The sequence below is a fragment of the Carcharodon carcharias genome, chromosome 11 (assembly GCF_017639515.1).
Source record: "Carcharodon carcharias isolate sCarCar2 chromosome 11, sCarCar2.pri, whole genome shotgun sequence".
NCBI lineage: Eukaryota > Metazoa > Chordata > Chondrichthyes > Lamniformes > Lamnidae > Carcharodon > Carcharodon carcharias.
In genome coordinates this window covers 153,701,828-153,719,667 of record NC_054477.1, presented here as the reverse complement: position 1 = coordinate 153,719,667, position 17,840 = coordinate 153,701,828, and the positions used below count along the sequence as shown (strand labels likewise).

The window sequence follows — 17,840 nt, the reverse complement described above, 5'->3', positions numbered from 1 at the left end:
GTAAATGTAAGCATGCAAAATTGTTATTGGGCAGTGGTCCTGTGGAGGTTACCAAATACTATTCTTCACATTTACTGTCACATTTTTTCTCAACAGTAAAACCATAACAAAAGCAGCTGTTTAATTTGATACAACACTCTTTAGAATACGAAGCAACCAATTTTCTGCAAAATATTGACACTTACTGAAGTATTTTGATTTTTAAATGCACTGTTGGGAATATTCATTATTTAGTTTTATCGAGTCACAGGCGAATGACAAAGGTTTCCAAACTTTTGCCATTCTGCTTTATAGAAACTTGATACCACCCAAATTCACTAGCATTTATAATCTGCAATTCCATTTATATGAATATCTAGGTCAACATTTTTGATCTTTCCCAGTGTAACTATACAAATTGAAGGTAGTTTTAACTGGAAGAGTTGATCTACATTGTACCGTTTTGTTCTATATTCGTGCAATTAACCAGTGAAGCTGACTTGCTGTTCCATGCCATGACTGACCCTATCCTCCCTGTCTCACCACCCCCTCTTCCTCACTTACCTAATTATGCTTCTTTTACCTAAAGCCAATGATAAATAGTGCACGTCACCAGCTAAGAATCATATTTCAGATTTATAAAAATCACTATTCCAAATAATGTTTTCTGCATTTAATTTCTACTTAACCCTATTTGCACAAATATTAGTTTACAAGTCATCAGTTGGTCTTCAAAACCTAATCATTGTCTAAGGTATCTGTTTTAATCTATTATTCCTATTATCTGTGAAGACATTGAGAGAGTGCAGAAAAGATTCACAAGAATGGTTCCAGGGATGGGGATCTTCAGTTTTGCGGATAGATTGGAGAAGTTGGGACTTTTTCCTTGGAGAAAAGAAGGCTGAGGGGAGATTTGATAGAGGTATTCAAAATCATGGGTGGTCTAGATAGAGTAGATAGGGAGAAATGGTTCCCACTTGTGAAAGGATTGAGAACGAGAGGACACAGATTTAAAGTAATTGGGAAAAGAAGCAAAAGCAGTGTGAGAGAAAACATTTTCACGCAGCGGGAGGTTAAGGTCTGGAATGCACTACCTGAAAGTGTTGTGGAGGCAAGTTCAACTAAGGCATTCAGAAGGGAATTAGACTGCTATCTGAAAAGGAACAATGTTATGGGGAGAAGGCGGGAGAATGGAACAAAGAATTGTTCCATCGGAAAGCTTGTGCAAATATGATGGGCTGAATGCCCCGCTTCTGCTCTGTAACAATTTGGTGATACTGTGATTCGGCACTAGTCTCTTTTAAAACAAAGTAAAATTTGAATGAAATTTTGTAACTCTTATGCCACAGAATTTCTTTTTTAAAAAGAAAATGTATGTCTACCTATTTGTACCATACATTCTTCCAGTCTTTAAATATTAAGAAAGGTTAAAGTCCTTCTCCAATTAAAATACATTCCATCAAAAGCAGATTTAGGAAGATTATTCATTACGTACCTGCACAATAAAATTTTAAATATAACTTTGTCATAATCGATGACATTGATTGCTTCTGCATTATTACATTTAATAAAAGAATTAACTATTCCTTGAAAATACTCTTCAAATAATGATTCAAGGTGAATTTATACATAACAATGACTCAAAAATAAACACTTTGAGAAACAAAAGGATTATTAAAGATCAGTGATTTTTAAAAATGATATCACTTATTACCTGTGTCCATTCATTAGTCTGTGGATCATATGATTCCATAGTGTTTAGATAGGTTTGTCCATCATATCCACCGACTGCATACAGTTTGTCTCCTAGGAGACAGACTCCAACAGCATCTCGGGGGACACTCACTGATGCTATTGTTGTCCAGGTATCAGTCTTTGGATCATATCTAACATGCGAAAATGGAGAACCACGTGATAAGGAAAATTGTTCCAGCACATGACCGTTGAGTGAATAAACAATACAAGTTATCCTTAACATGTTTAATTATTTTAATAATCTGTGTACAGGGATCAATAAATCTCTTTGGACTCCATGAGCTTTAATTTTAGCTTACAGTATCTTAAGTTGCACATTATCAAATGTCTCCCGGAAGTCCATATAAAGTACATCCATAGCCTATTACTTTAGTTACTCCCTCAAAAAATGTAATTAGGTTTGTTAGACATGACCTACTCCTTACAAATCCATGTTGGCTTGCTCTAATTAGTTAGAATTTCTCTAATTGCTCAGTCACTCTGCCCTTAATTATAGATCCCAATAACTTTCCCATGACACACAGTAGATTATAAGCGGCTATATGTGCTCTGGTTGTGGCAAAATGTATGCTGTCAATTATACAAAGATGGTAATTGTGCATAAACTGTTCCCTGTTTCAGTAGAGTGCTTAATCAATTTGTATTTTTTGGAGAGAAGAAAATTCACATGGTGATATATGTTCTCCCTCAGTAGTTGGCATGCTATGGGTGGGCTTTACTGTAGGCAACAGAGCTCCATGCACCTCATTTCAGGATCCCACCAAATTAAGTGCCACTCAGGGACTTAACTGGGCATCAGTGGGCCTTCCCCTGGAATTAAGGACCCCGGAGGCAAAAGTCCCACCCGCCAAGAGCTGCATGCCAATTAGAGGCCAGCAGCTTTTCATTGTTCGGTGGCGGCATCAGTGAGGCAGTGTCGGCTTCCGGTAAAGCGCACACCCGAGGCCCAGGATCATCGAGGGTTCCAGGCTGCAGGTGAGTGATGGCGGGAGGGGGTTCATGGGGTGGGGGCCAGTGGGAGGGTTGGGAAGGGTTTAGCAGCAAGGGAATAGGGTTGGCTCTCCAAGACCCCCCCTTTGCCGATGTTGGATCCCTTGGCCGGGCACTGAGTGCCTTTGAATGAGGGACCCACTCCTGGATGGTCACAAGCAACCACAACACAGTTTGGTTTTTGGGCTTCCCACATAGTGAAAGCCCAACCCGTCATTTGGTAAATACCAGTAGCGGCAGAATGAGGCTCTTAAATTAATTTCCCACTTAAGGGCCTCAATTGACAATGGGGTGGGAATGTTGTGCACCCGCCTTCCCACCATGGACCTATTTGGGGTGAAGGTGGGAAAGTGGCAGGGTCATACAGTCAATGAGGTCTACAGCACAGAAAAAGGCCCCTCGGTCCATCAAGTTTGTGCCGGTCAAACAAGTACTTAATTACCCTAATCCCATTTTCCAGCACTAGGCCCATAGCCTTGTATGCCATGGCATCGCAAGTGCACATCCAAATACTTCTTAAATGTTATGAGGGTTTCTGCCTCTACCACCCTTTCAGGCAGTGAGTTCCAGATTCCCACCACCCTCTGAGTGAAAAAAGTTTTTCCTCACATCCCCTCTAAACCTCCTGCCCCTTACCTTAAATCTATGCCCCCGGTTATTGATCCCTCCACCAAGGGGAAAAGTTCCTTCCTAAAGTCCCTACCAGCCACACTCCCACCTGATTAAATCATCCCAGACACTAAACTTGACACAGGAGAGCTTTAAGTTCCACTCTATGTGGCCACCGTTATGATCCCTAACTCATCATTCAACTAGGCGTTGGGCCAGAGACATGTACACTCCAAAATTTAGGGGACATGTAAAGCACTTGCAGGGGACATTGATAATGCTAAAAGCCAAGGGAACTATCTAGTGTAAAGACATACAAATTGTCAAATTGCTTAAAACATGATGGAACCAGAAACTTGGAGTAATATTTCTTCAAGATTTGGAATTTCATTGGACTTTCATTCTTCACATTTTTTGTACAAAATGTTAAACATGCACTGCCACAGGAAGAAAGTATATTTGCATCTTTCACCTCTCTACACAGTCTGAAAGTCGAGAACAGTGGTTCGAAGCAGGGGCATCATGGCCTCCAACCGCATAAAGGAAACCGTCACATGTTGCTACACCCACACCTCCTCTTCTTTTGGACATTGGAGTACACATACTCCATTTGTTGGTATGGGGGTCATAGCACTCTATAGATTTGAGGCAAGCACTTCCATCTCTCCCTCCTACAGCATATAGCCTGTTGACAAAGTAAAAGATGCTCATTAAATCCTTCATTATGAAAATTGTCTGACACTTTGTATGTGGCAAACAGTATAGAAACCTGAATGACATAATCATGCAGCATAGGAGGGGGTAATTTGGCTTATCATGCATGTGCTGCCTCTTTGAAACAGCTGTCAGTGCTCTTTGCAAAGAGTATAGCAAACTCCTGCCCAATTATTTATTCACTTTTCTTTCGACAATCTATTGAACCTGCTTTCATTATCCTTTCAACCAATGCATTCCAAATCACAACAAATCAATATATAAACAAATTTCTTCTCACTTTCCCACTGAATTTTTGCCAATTGTCTTAAATCTGCGTCACCTGGTTACCAACCCAACAGACAGTGGAAAAAGTTTCTCCCTTTTTGCTCTATGAAAGCCCTTCATTCTTTTTAACACCTACCCAATCTTCCCTTCATCATATCTGCTCTAAAGAGGATAATCCCAGTTTGTTTAGTAAAAGTAAAATCTCTCATCCCTGAAACCATACTGATTCATCTCCTCCCTGCTCTTTCCAAAGCCTTGAAATCCTTCCTAAAGTGTGATGCCCATAGTTCAGCACAGTACTCTAATCAGGTCCAGCAATGCTTGTTGGATTGGAAACATATTGCTGCAGAAAATCCTCCTGAATACAAGTCGAGGAACTCTTTCCCCCCTCTGCCCTTCACATTACTACTGTCCCAGTCTACTTTCAGATAATTAAAATCTCTCATTATAACAACTCAATAATTCTTTCACTTCTCTGTAATTTCCTTGCAGATGTGTTCCTTCATACCTTTCCCACTAGTTGGTGGCCTATAAGCTGCACCAAGCAATGTAATTGAACATTTTTTTCTTCCTTAGCTCTAACCAAATAGATTCTGTCCTTCACTCCTCTGGGACATCCTCCCTCTCCAGCAATGTTCTCCTTAATCATTAGTGCCAACCCTGCTCCATTCCTTCCTTTCCTATCTTTCCTGAAAACCTTGGGCTGAATTTTGCTGTCGGCGAGCAGAGGGCGGGGCCCACTCTTCGGCGCTCAAAATGATGCAGGATGATGTTGGCTGGAACCCCCGACATCATCCCGCCCCATTTAAATTTTCAGGAAGGTGGGGGGCGCAGCAAAATCAGCTGCGGGCCCGCCGACCTGTCAATGGCCAACTGAGGCCATTGACAGGATCATTGAAACAATTAAAGGACCTGCCCGTCCAACCTTAAGGTTAGCGGCCAGGCCAGGAGCCCCGGCGGTAACTAGAGACAACATGAAACCTCACCCACCAGCGGGATTTAAAAAGGTGAATAAAGTTTTAGTGAAATTTATTACATGTCCCATCTCATGTGACATTGTCACATGAGGGGGACATGTTAAGGATTTTTTTCTATTTTTACTGTTTTTACAACTGTCAGTGACCTCCCTGAGGTTGCACCTAGCCTCAGGGAGATGTGCGTTCTTTCATGCGCATGCGCGAAAGATCACACTCTCGCTTTTGGGGAATCCCCCCCCCCCACCCGCCCAGGAAGTGCCTGCTGGACATCACACTGGGCGAGCCTTCATTGGACCGCCACGTAAAATAGCAGCAGGACCCGCTTCTCCACCCGCCGGAGATTGGGTCGGGCCCCCCGCTCGGAAGGCAGAAAATTCTGCCCCTTGTCTCCAGGAATATATAATACCCAGTCCTGCCCTTCTCTGAGCCATGTCTCCATTATAACCACAACATCATATTTCCACATGGCTATCAGTTCCTGTAACTCACCAAACTTATCTGGCACACTCCGTGCATTCACATACATGAACATTAACCTCGATTTAGACTTTGTGCTTTCTCCCTTACTCTGACCCCACCTAATAACCCACCTACATCTCTCTCAATATTCTGTGTACCTTGGTATTCCTCTCTCGTATTACCTTCTGGTACCCACACCCCTGCCAAGTTAGTTTAAGTCCTCCCCAATAGCACTAGCAAATTGCCCCGCAAGGAAATTACTCCCTCTCTATTCAGGTATAACCAGTCTGGCCTGTACAGGTCCCATCTCCTCAGAGCTGGTCCCCATGTCCAAAAAATCTAAAGTCCTCCCTCCTGCACCATCTTTCCAGGCACACATTCAACTGCATTATCCCCCATTTCTATATTCCCTTGAACACAGTACCAGGGGTAATCCAGAAATCACTACTTTTAGAGATATTGCTTGCTAATTTCCTACCTAGTTCCCAAAATCCTCTCTGCATGACCATATTCCTCTTTCTACCTTATTTTATATCTCTACTCTATTCCAAAATGCATCAATTCTATTAGTTTCCTTGATCTCTCTGCTGGAAGACAACTTTACAGCCAACAAAGAGTATATTTTCATAGCTAAGGTTTCATTGCTTGGAAGCATCTAGTAGTTAAAACAGAAGAAACATACTGCTGCTACTTTATTAGGGATGAGGGGATAAAAATGTTCCTTTTCAGCCTCATGTAGAACCTCTTTCCCACCGCTTGCTAAACTTCCTTGAATTTAATTTTGTTGGAATCACTGGAATAAATAATTGTTCTGCCATGTTACTACCCATGTGATGAAACTAAATTCTTATCCATCAATTTTATTCAGCTTTTGTGCTCGAGGTAAGTAGTATTAGTGCTGGTAAATGGAACCCTTCCCTTTCAGTTTCAGTCAGCTATAGGAATTGGCTCTGTGCTCAGTACAGCTCTCTCCAGAATTGCCTTGACCCCAAATCTAAACACCAGCTCCATTGCACCAGCGTGACAATACTATTTCACATACCAAAGAACTTGGATGACCTCTCTGACTGAGTGTCAATTAATGACAAATGGCTACAACTGTTATTGTGGATGCACATTCATCAGGATCTAACTTGGGAAAAACTAAAATTAATTTTACTTCAATTAAATTCCAAATGATAGAGAAAGAGAAAGCGAGACAGAGTCAGGCAGAGAGGCAGAAAGAGAGAGTTAAACTGAGAGGTAGACACAGTGAGAAAGAGAGGGAGGGGTGCAGAGAATGATATGGCAAGAGATAGACAGGGAGAGATAAAGACAGAGGCACAAAGGCCCAAATTTTCATGTAGGTGGAAGGGGTCTCAGACACAAACAAAATGGTGCCAGAGCCCTGATTCAGAAAGTCCTGCCCCCACACCTGGTACCTACCATTTCCACCAGGCTGGGGAATGGGGGCAGGTTGTAGTTTGTATATCGATGGTTCACAGAGGCAGCTGCACATGTAAAAGTGTAGCTGCCTTCAAACAAATACTATTTTCGTTAGTGGGATGTGCCAAACATGGGCTTTAGACATTTGAGCAAAAGATCCAAAGCTGCCAGAGACTTTTGGAGAGGTAAGGAGCCCTTTTGGAGAGGTCCAAGTACCCCTTTGGGAGAGATAAGGTGCTCTTTGGTGTTGTTAAAATTAGACATGAATGTGTGTAAAAAGAGAATAAACCCATTGGAATAGTCAAGCCGCCAATGCATTTAAATGCCCAAGTCCTTTATTTAAAAGAAACAGCCTGCTGTGACTGCTTGCAATTTCACTCATCTTTGACATAAGCCTAAGGCTTATCATTGTAGGATTAGTGCTGCATGACTGATTCCACAATCTATCATTAAAACAGAGGGGTGCCTGTAAGTTCACAGTTTTATTGACAGCTCCAAGCAGTTATAGAGTCTTGGTGTGGGGCCATGAATACAAATTCTTGTTCTTATTCGGGATTAAGCACATGAATGAAATATTTGATTTCATAAAGGACGGAGTAGTTGAAGGATTTTAAATACATTCAATTGTTTTTTTATCAATGAATGATTTTTGTAAATACCAAAGTCACCAATAGACACTTAGGGTAGAATCGTCCCAGGTTTGCACTAAGTGTGGTAGCAGGCAGGAAAAGAACATTTAACCCATGACCCCCCACCAGCTTTGCCCTTCCACCCTCCATGCCAACTCCACCAGTATCCAGCATGGGCAGATGTCAGAAGCCATGCTGAGATGAAATAAAATAGAGCTTTAAGAGCGGACTTTTCCATTTCCTCTGGCATCTGGCATCATGGCGTGCGTGTGAGCCGTGATACGCCGTATCATCCCAAACCCCTCTCATTGATCATGAATTCCCAGGAAACAGGCTGTTTCGCTGGCAGGCGGCCTCTGATGTGCCCGTTAAGCTGTCATCTCACTGCTTCCTCACACTAAGTGCCATATGTAAATTGCAGCCATGCGCACTCCTCTTAATGCTTCCAGCTCAGGGCTGCTGCATAGAAGACATGGCCCTGAAAGACAAGAGGACTGCGGACCCTGAATCAGTGACACATCCCTGGGATGACTTCTGGACACCATCATGATGTCCTCTAGCCTTGGTCTGGCCGCAGGAGGCCTATCGGTGTCATGACTCCGGCTTAGGAGGCAGTGGCAGAGATGCTCAGTGCCAACACTGCATAGAAGAGGTTCACCATCCAGTGCTGAAAGAGGATGAATTATCTCATCCATGCTGCCAGGGTAAGGCAACCATCTCATCACTCTAAACTCACACACTTACAAGGCCATCACACACTCACTGGCATCTCACTCACTGCCAACTCAAGGGACACCATCACCCACTCTCTCACACATGTGGCTTCATCTCCTTTGGAGATGGCCTCCTCAGCTCTCACCCTCTTGAGGTCACTTCCACAGATCAACATGTGCCCTCAAACGCAACCTGGGATACCCCCCTTCCCCAGTAATGTCCTAGCCCTGCAGCCTCTCCTCTTGCCTGAGGCCACTTCTCACCCTTCTCCAAGCAAGCCATAGCCCTGCAGCCATCGAAAAGCCATGTCCGCCTTATGGCTTGTCTCGTAGATAGAGACCTACCTGTAAACCCCCATAAAAAAGATGAAAACACACCGACATGTTCAGATGATCCAGCATGGGGGCATGATTCTGGTGAGCTGGGCTTAGAATGATATGCAGATATACTGCAATGACGTTCCCAACATTCAGTGGGGGAAATGCGGCCCACTATAGATGGGTGGAGCGGACAATTGCAAACTGGTTTCACAATGTCATGAAACCGATTATTGGCCTTCCCGCCATATTGTATGCTCACACGCACGCCATGATGCCAGATGCCAGAGGAAATGGAAAAGTCCGCTCTTAAAGCTCTATTTTATTTCATCTCAGCATGGCTTCTGACATCTGCCCATGCTGGATACTGGTGGAGTTGGCATGGAGGGTGGAAGGGCAAAGCTGGTGGGGGGTCATGGGTTGGCATAAATTGGCAAAGCGGCTCTAAAGGGCCATGGGAATGACTGGGGCATCATGGGTTGACATGAGTTGGCTTGGGGCTATAAAGAGCCATGGGGATGGATAGAAGGCCATAGTTTGGCATGGAGGGCATGAAGGGCTATTGGGGATGGTTGGGGTCATGAGATGAAATGGATTAGCATGGGTGGGGCACGTGAGTGTGTGGAGGATGAAGCGGTGTGAGAGCTGAGGGCTAGAGGGCTGTTTTTTGTTTTATTGTGTTTTTTTTACAGCGGGGATGAAGTCCAAGAGCACCTACTTGGTGGGGGGGGGGACATTTAAACAGCCCCACCTCGGTGCCCGGCAGCACCTCTGCACTGTTTCTGGGAATGGCACCTGCACTCCCCGGAGCTAAATCCTGATCGCTCAGGGCACAAAATCCCACATCGGGTTTAGGGAGTCAGGAATTTTCCCAACTCCTGAGCAAAAATTCAGTCCAAATTCAGAGAGGCTGGGATTTTCCAGGCCAGGTGTAGTGGATGCAGTGAGCCAGCCAAAAATCCATTGACTTCGGCGGGACCAGACGATCCCGCCGGCAGGTCAACCAGGGAAATCTCCGCCCAAAGACTTCCAGCCAGTTAGCCTGTGCTGGATCCAAACCCAAATTCACAAGTTGGTACATTAACCTGCTATGGGCCTGACTTTATGTGGTGCTGTGGTCTCACCCCCGCTACAGCTAAAAAAATCTAGCGGGGAGTGCTGCCAGGTTTCCCAGCAGCAGTTTAACATTAGGAGCACCATTAAACTGCTTTAATATAAAAGCAAAATACCGCAGATGCTGGAAATCTAAAAAAAAAGGCAAAAAATGCTGGAAAAACTCAACAGATCTGGCAGCATCTGTGGAGTTAAGAGCAGAGTTAACACTTCAGGCCTGGACGGCACTTCTTCAGAGCTGGTTTAAGGGCACCTCTCTCAGGAGCAACTCTTGCTTTAGAGAGCAACTGGCCAATCAGATGACCAGCAGCACTGTAGTCCCAGCAGCGCCACCAGGAGCAGTCTCCAACGCAAGGAGTCAGGACTCCTAAATCCTGGGGTAAATCCACAGCTGGATATTGTGGCGAGTGGGGACAAAGGTTGGGGCTGGGGGGCCAGTTTCAAAAGGCCAGGAGGGGGATTAAAGGGGGCATGACCTTGGGGGGGGGGGTTTGTCTCTGATGGACCCAGAGACCCCCAAAGGAGATCCCCCTCCCTTGCCAGACACCAGCACGCGCACCTAAGGCTACCAAAGGCTACCGGCCTACCTACATAGCACAGGCCTCCCCCATCATGGGTAAAATACCGGGCGGGGGCAGGGGCAGCAGCAGTATAAGGCCATTAAGTGACCATTAATTATCCGCTTAAGGGCTCCAGAAAACCCAAGGGCAGGTGGGCCATCCAACACCTTCTCACCCCAAGTTCCAAAATTTCAGGTAGGCTGGGGCTGAGCAAGAAGGCCACCTGCTGGATTTTACTTGCCTCCCTGCCTTCAAACCCTTGGGTGGAAGAGTATAAAATCTAATCCACTCTATCTCACCCTGATAATATGGCTGTATAACATATTATTATTATTCAACCATTTTCAGTGTTTTGAGCGCAGTTCATGGCTTTATAATTTGCTTGTTATACTAACCACTCCTCGCTCTCCATTAAAAACAGGGTATTGGATCGTTGAAAGGTATTGGAAATTATCCGAACAGTGGCTCATCCCGTTGCAACAACAACAACAACTTTTATTAAATAGAGCCACAATATGGTAAAACGTCCCAAGGCGCTTCTCAGGGGTATTATCAGGCAATATTTGACACTGAGCTACATAGGACAGGTGGCCAAAATTTTGTCAAAGAGCTAGTTTTTAAGATGCGTCTTAAAGGAGGACGGAGTGTTAGAGAGATCCAGGGAGGAGATTAGAGAGGTTTGGGCCTATTTAAGTGTAAGTGTGGGCCTGTTAGAGTGGTCAAAATCTGGGACGTGCAAGGGGCTAAAATTACAGGAGTGCAGAGATGTGAGAGGATTTGAAACAAACAGAGCAGCCATGATCTTATTGAATGGCAGAGCAGGCTCGAGGGCCAAGTGGCCTACTTCTGCTCCTATTTCATGTGTTCATATGCTCTGTGGATGGTCAGACGGCTGGTGTTGAGGTCTGTGTACCTGACTGAAGTTGAACTTACTTAGCAAACAGCAAAGCAACCAACGTACGTTCACAGAGTGTATTCGAGAAAAAATCTTTGTGAACGACAGCAAACAGAACTCGTGACCAAAACTACAGCAACATCTTCTGATAAAAGCAGGTTGATTCCTTCAGCAAAATACAGTGTGTGATAAATCACTGCATAATACAAATTATGTGCCTAAAATCAATCTCAGTCACTTATAGCAATGTGCTCTCCTGACATAATTGCCAGATGAATTATGCAATTATCTCTATTCTGGCCAGGAAGAGTGGTGTCTCTATGTATGGCTGTTGGGTCCTGGTCACCAGTTTGTTGGGACTTAAGGATCCAGGTTGCATGCTTGTTTTGGGATGGCTGAGTTGGTACAATGGACAGAGTAGGTCAGTAGACAGTTCTTAGGTGGAACACATTCTGCTTATTTGCAAAGGTATTCAGCAGCTACACTTGTCTGCTTTCAACCCAAACCCCGTCTCTACACTACAGACTCTAACCATAGACAACTGACTACTGAGGTTGCCCGTGCTACTCTTCTATTAGATAATAAGATTATGTGATCTTCCAGTATAACAATCTTCTTAAAGGTATACTACACATCAGGTTACCACAACGGCCCTCTTTAAATGCTCTGCCACCTTTCTTGCAGCACCTTGAAGTTCTGGATGCCCACTTTATTTGGGCAAGTACATAACTGGGCATTATAGAGGTACCGGTCAACACTTTGGGGTGCATTGCTTCTGCTGTGCAGTAGAAATGACAGCAGAAAATGGAATGGCTGTAGAGGTGGATTTGGATCCTATCCTTTTCCACTTGAGTGCCAGCTGAAAATCAGATGGCAAACTGCAAAAGATCCAAGCTTCTTTTGATTGTTCCATATGGAGGCTCAAAATGCCCTTGGGTAGTGAAATATTAATTATCAAATTCAGATTTCCCAGCATATATTCAGAGCATCTACTGGGAATTTCACGAGAAATAAGGAAGCAAATGGCCCCTCCCTTTGCTGTGCATGAAGGGACCCAATTCTTTTCCGTGAGTAAAGGACTCTGTGGGGCTGCAAACACTGTGGTTTCGGATGGGATTTAGCCCACTTCCCAGAATGGAAAGGCAAAGTGCCCCCATGTCAGGAATCTAAAAATTCACGATGCAGGCCTCAGAGGCGGATCCACTTCCGCCATCAAAACAGATGGTGCCCCTTGGCCCCATCTGACAAAAAGACCACCCGTGTTGGTTCTGGAATATCTCATGCTCTCAGCCTATTGCCCCATTCTCTGACCTTTACCCCCAGCCTCATTTGGTAAGGAAGAGGCTATGTATTCTCCAAAAGGCCTTTGCAGAAACACCAAGGGACATAAAGATCCAGGACATATAGGAGATACTGCTTTCATTATACACGTGGGGCACGCAGTGTACTGGAAGTATTCACCTGAAATTTCCTTTCCTCCCTCTTTGTAAGCTTTGTTACACCTCAATCACCTTTTCTTATTTTCACAACTACAACACTAATCTAGTACATAGTGCAAATATCAGACCGAGAATTAGTGTGATTGTCACAACCTATTCAGATTGGAAAAGTTTATGCCCTACTCACTTGCCATTTAATGCTGCCACTCCCACTGTGCTTCTAGCAATGGACATACTGGCCACAAAGGTCCACTGGCGTGCTTGTGGATCCCATCTCTCTACTGTGTTTAGGTAACTCCAGCCATCATGGCCACCTACTGCGTACATGGGTCCTTCCAGTACAGCAACTCCTGAAAAACATAGAAATTTGATGATGGAGTGGACATGAATTATGAATCACGATACACCAGGTGTTGCAATGATGTGGGACAGACTGGATGCACCAAAGAAGTCTCTTTCAGTCTGCAGTTGTTCACATATTGGAAGCAATGTTGCACAGAATCCTTCCATCAACTTGTTTTACTTTTACGACTTAAAACCAAATCTGTTTCTTACAGAGTATGTGCTCCAATTCTATCTTGCATAGCATCAATCATATTATGTTAAGTATGTTATCATTTATCATGTGGACTTTTAAAATTTATTTCTTTTACAAAGATACTTTTTTATATTTCAATTTGTTGCAAAGATTGCTGCTGATGTAAATGTTACAGGAGGCCATTGTATCTGAAATTTACCATACTTTGGGGAAAATCTAAATAATTGCATTGTAGTGGTCCCTCCACAGGTATGACATTGAATGTGATTTTAAGATGAATCTACTTTTATGGTTTTAATTTGGTGTCTCCCCCTCACAATCTCTGTCATCTCCTCCAGCCATACAACCTTCTAAGATATCTATGCTCCTCCAATTCTGGCTTCTTGAGCATCCCCAATTTTAATCGGTCCATCATTAATAGCCATGCAACCCCTTGCCCTGAGCTCTGGAATTTCTCCTCTACATCTCTCTGCCTCTCTACCTCCTATTTCATCTTTAAGAACTCCTTAAAACCTACCTCCTTGACCAAGCTTTGGGTCATTTGATCTAATATTGCCTTGTGTAGCATGTGTCATATTTTAATTTATAGTGTTCCTGTGAAATGCTATAGTATGTTTTATTACATAAAGACTCTACATAAAAAATAAATTGTTGTTACTGTAGTTCAAATGAGGACTATAGTGAGTAGAACCCTCTTCAGTATTCCTCCTTTACATCCATTTCTTTGTAGTTTACTTTTGTTTTGACTGCAGTTTTCTATTTTCCACTGTACTCTTCTTTGAAGGGAAGAAGATGTGGATTGCTTTGTCTCTCACCAAATAAAATCTTTCAAGAGAGCACAGGAACAGGAGTAGGCCATTTAACTCCTAGAGTCTGTTCTGTCAATTGCTGAAATAATGGCTGATCTGCAACCTAACTCCAAGGGCAGATCATTACACCCGGCATGTGGGCGCGTGTCCGATATGCCTGAGCGTAAAATAACCCGTGATGATGTCGGGCGTGTGTCCTGGTGTCATCGCACAGTTTCGCTATATTACGTTCGGCGGGCGGGCGCCAGAGTTGGCTGTGCGCCCACTGATAATTATAAGGCCTATTAAGGCCAATAGCAATCTAATTAAATTCAAATATACGCTGCTCACCCAACCTAATGGTTGGCGGGCAGGCAAAAAGGCCAAGCGGCCTTTACATTTTTAGGAAACCTCATCCACGAACGGGATGAGGTTTCCTAAAGCGAATAAACTTTAAATAAAAACTTGTAATTTTTAAAACATATATAGACAGAGTTACATGAGAGGACAGGTTTTATTAAATTTTTATTCTCTTCATTTTTTTTTCTAAGCAGAGCTTCAATCTCCCTGAGGCAGCTCTGTGTGCCTCAGGGAGATTGAAGCGTTCTTTCTCACGCATGCATGAACTAGGCCTGGCTCTCCCTCCTCCCCGCAACTGCACAGGCAGTGCTCAGCACTGCCGCTCGCGATACATGCAGGGCGGGTCTTAATTGATGTGAAATTGCAGTGCGGAGCCGATCGCGGGAAGCGGTCAGCTTCCCGACAGTCCCACCGAGCCCTCACGCCCAATAGCAAAATCCTGCTCCATATACCTGTTATTGCCACATATTCCATTATACCTTTGAATAACATAATCTATCAATCTCAGATTTGACCATAAGAATTGGTCACGCATCAATTGCTATTTGCGGAAGATAGTTCCAAACTTCTACCACCCTTTGAGTGTAGGAAAGGTTCCTCATTTGACTCCCGAGATGTCTGGCTCTAATTGAAACACTCTGCCGTCTAGTCCCAGACTCTCCAGTCAGCAGGAACAGTTTTTCTCTATCTACCAAGAGAATGAGGATGAAGGTATCAAACTTGGGGAGAGAGACTGCGAGGTTCTTGAGCAAATTGATATAGGGAGTGACAAGGTATTGGAGGTGTTGGCAGGCTTAAAAGTGGACAAATCTCCAGGTCCAGCTGATTTGTGTCCCAGACTGCTGAGGGAGGCAAGGGAGGAGATCGCAGGGGTTCTAACCCAAATTTTTAATTCCTCTCTGGCCACGGGGGAGGTGCCAGAGGACTGGAGAACAGCAAATCTGGTTCTGCTATTTAAGAAGGGTTGTAGAGATGAGCCAGGGAACTACAGGCCAGTGAGTCTCACGTCAGTGGTAGGGAAACTATTGGAGAAAATTCTGAAGGATAGAATCTATCTCCACTTGGAGAGGCAAGGTTTGATCAGGGATAGTCAGCATGGCTTTGTCAGAGGGAGGTCATACCTAACAAATTGGATTGAATTTTTTGAGGAGGTGACCAGGTGTGTAGATGAGGGTAGTGTAGTTGATGTAGTTTATATGGATTTCAGAAAAGCCTTTGACAAGGTCCCACATGGGAGACTTATAAAGAAGGCAAATACATATGGGATACAGGGTAATTTGATAAGATGGATTTAAAATTGGCTTAGTTGTAAGAGGCAGAGGGCGATGACAGAAGGATGCTTTAGTGATTCGAAGCGGATGACACAAAGTTTGGCCGGGTGCTTGATAGTGAGGTTGAGTGAATTGGGCTACAGGAAGATATAGATGGGATGGTCAAATGGGCAGATAAGTGGCAAATGGAATTTAACCCTGAAAAGTGTGAGGCGATACACTTTGGAAGGAGTAATTTGACAAGGAAGTATTCAATGAACGGCATGACACTAGGAAGTTCTGAGGAACAAAGGGACCTTGGTGTGTGTCTCCATAGATCTCTGAAGGCAGAGGGGCATGTTAGTGGGGTGGTGAAAAAGGCAGATGGGACAGCTGCTTTTATCAATCGAACCATAGATTACAAAAGTAGGGAGATCATGTTGGGGTTGTATAGAACCTTGGTGAGGCCACAGCTGGAATACCGTGTGCAGTTCTGGTTGCCACTTTCTAGGAAGGATGTGATTGCACTGGAGGGGGTGCAGAGGAGATTCACCAGGATGTTGCCTGGGCTGAAACATTTAAGTTATGAAGAGAGGCTGGGTAGACTTGGGTTGTTTTCGTTGGAACAGAGAAGACTGAGGGGCGATCTGATTGAGGTGTACAAGATTATGAGGGGCCATGGACAGGGTGGATAATGGCAGCTGTTCCCCTTAGTTGAAGGATCAGTCACAAGGGGGCATAAGTTCAAGGTGAGGGGCAGGAAGTTTAGGGGGATGTGAGGAAAACTTTTTTTACCCAGAGGGTGGTGACGGTCTGGAATGCGCTGCCTGGGAGGGTGGTGGAGGCAGGTTACCTCACATCCTTTAAAAAGTACCTGGATGAGCACTTGGCACGTCATAACATTCAAGGCTATGGGCCTAGTGCTGGTGAATGGGATTAGGTAGGTAGGTCAGGTGTGTCTCACATGTCAGGGCAGACTCGATGGGCCGAGGGGCCTCTTCTGCACTGTGTGATTCTGTGATACTCCATCTGTTCCCCTTAATATCTTAAAAAATTGGATTGAATCATCCTTTTACCTTCTAAATTCCAAGGAAAACAACCCCACTTTGTGTTTTTTTAAATTTTTTTCATGTAATGTAGGCATTGCTGGCAGGGCCAGCATTTGTTGCCCATCCCTAATTGCCTTGCTAGGTGATTTCTGAGGGCAGTTAAGAGTCAACCACATTGCTGGGTCCAGAGTCACTTGTAGGCCAGACCAGGTAAGGATGGCAGATTTCCTTCCCTCAAGGATATTGATGAACCAGGTGGGTTTTTTTTTTACAATAATTGATGAGAGTTCCATGGTCACCATTATCAAGACCAGCTTTCAGTTCCAGATTTTGTTACTTGAAATTCCACTGCCTGTTGTGGCGGGATTGGAACCCATGCCCCCAGAGCATTATGGTCTTCTCGATTACTAGTCCAGTGAGATTACCACTATACCACCATTTCATGTAATATCTCCTTCCAATTCAACCATTTGAGTCCAGGCATGATTCTGGTAAAACTACACTGCAGTTCCTGCGAGGTCAGTGTATCCTTCCTAAAATGTGGCACCCAGAGCAGCTCACATTATTCCAAGAGCTTTGTATAGTTTTTCTCCTCTGTTCAAGTTGTCGACTTCTTTACTGAAATCTAGTTGAATGGTTAAATTGGATCCCAGTACTTCATTCATATGGAATTTTTCACTGAGTATTGAAGCACCTCCTATGAACGTTGGTGGGCTATTTAGCTCATGCGTAACCCTTTCCTTATCAGTGTCCACACCAACATGCAGTGTGGATAACTGTGGACCAGGAAGCCTATATGTTCCTCCCCCTTGATCTGTAGTTGACTATAGCATAGTGGCTGAGGTCAATTAACAACGTACAAATTTAATGTCAATCTAATCCTACGACCAGGGCATGCAAGTGTAGCCTCATAGCATCATAGTGATTAGAAACTCATATGGGAGAAAATCACTATGTATGGAGATGGGTATCAACAATTATATAATAAAATTACACAAATCAACCTGAAGTTA

The 17,840-nt window shown here is 44.0% G+C and overlaps 1 protein-coding gene across 1 annotated transcript in view; it reads right to left on the bottom strand.

The window, feature by feature from the left end:
• Positions 1–1,459: 1,459 nt before the first annotated feature.
• LOC121283937 (kelch-like protein 1) overlaps positions 1,460–17,840 on the bottom strand; it is a 301,576-nt gene continuing 285,195 nt past the window's right edge. The window contains exons 8-11 of the mRNA XM_041198734.1: positions 13,030–13,192; positions 3,806–4,018; positions 1,694–1,865; positions 1,460–1,474 (exon numbers count right to left, since the gene is read on the bottom strand). Coding sequence (XP_041054668.1) covers positions 1,460–1,474; positions 1,694–1,865; positions 3,806–4,018; positions 13,030–13,192 — 563 coding nt within the window. The remainder of the gene's footprint in view (positions 1,475–1,693; positions 1,866–3,805; positions 4,019–13,029; positions 13,193–17,840) is intronic.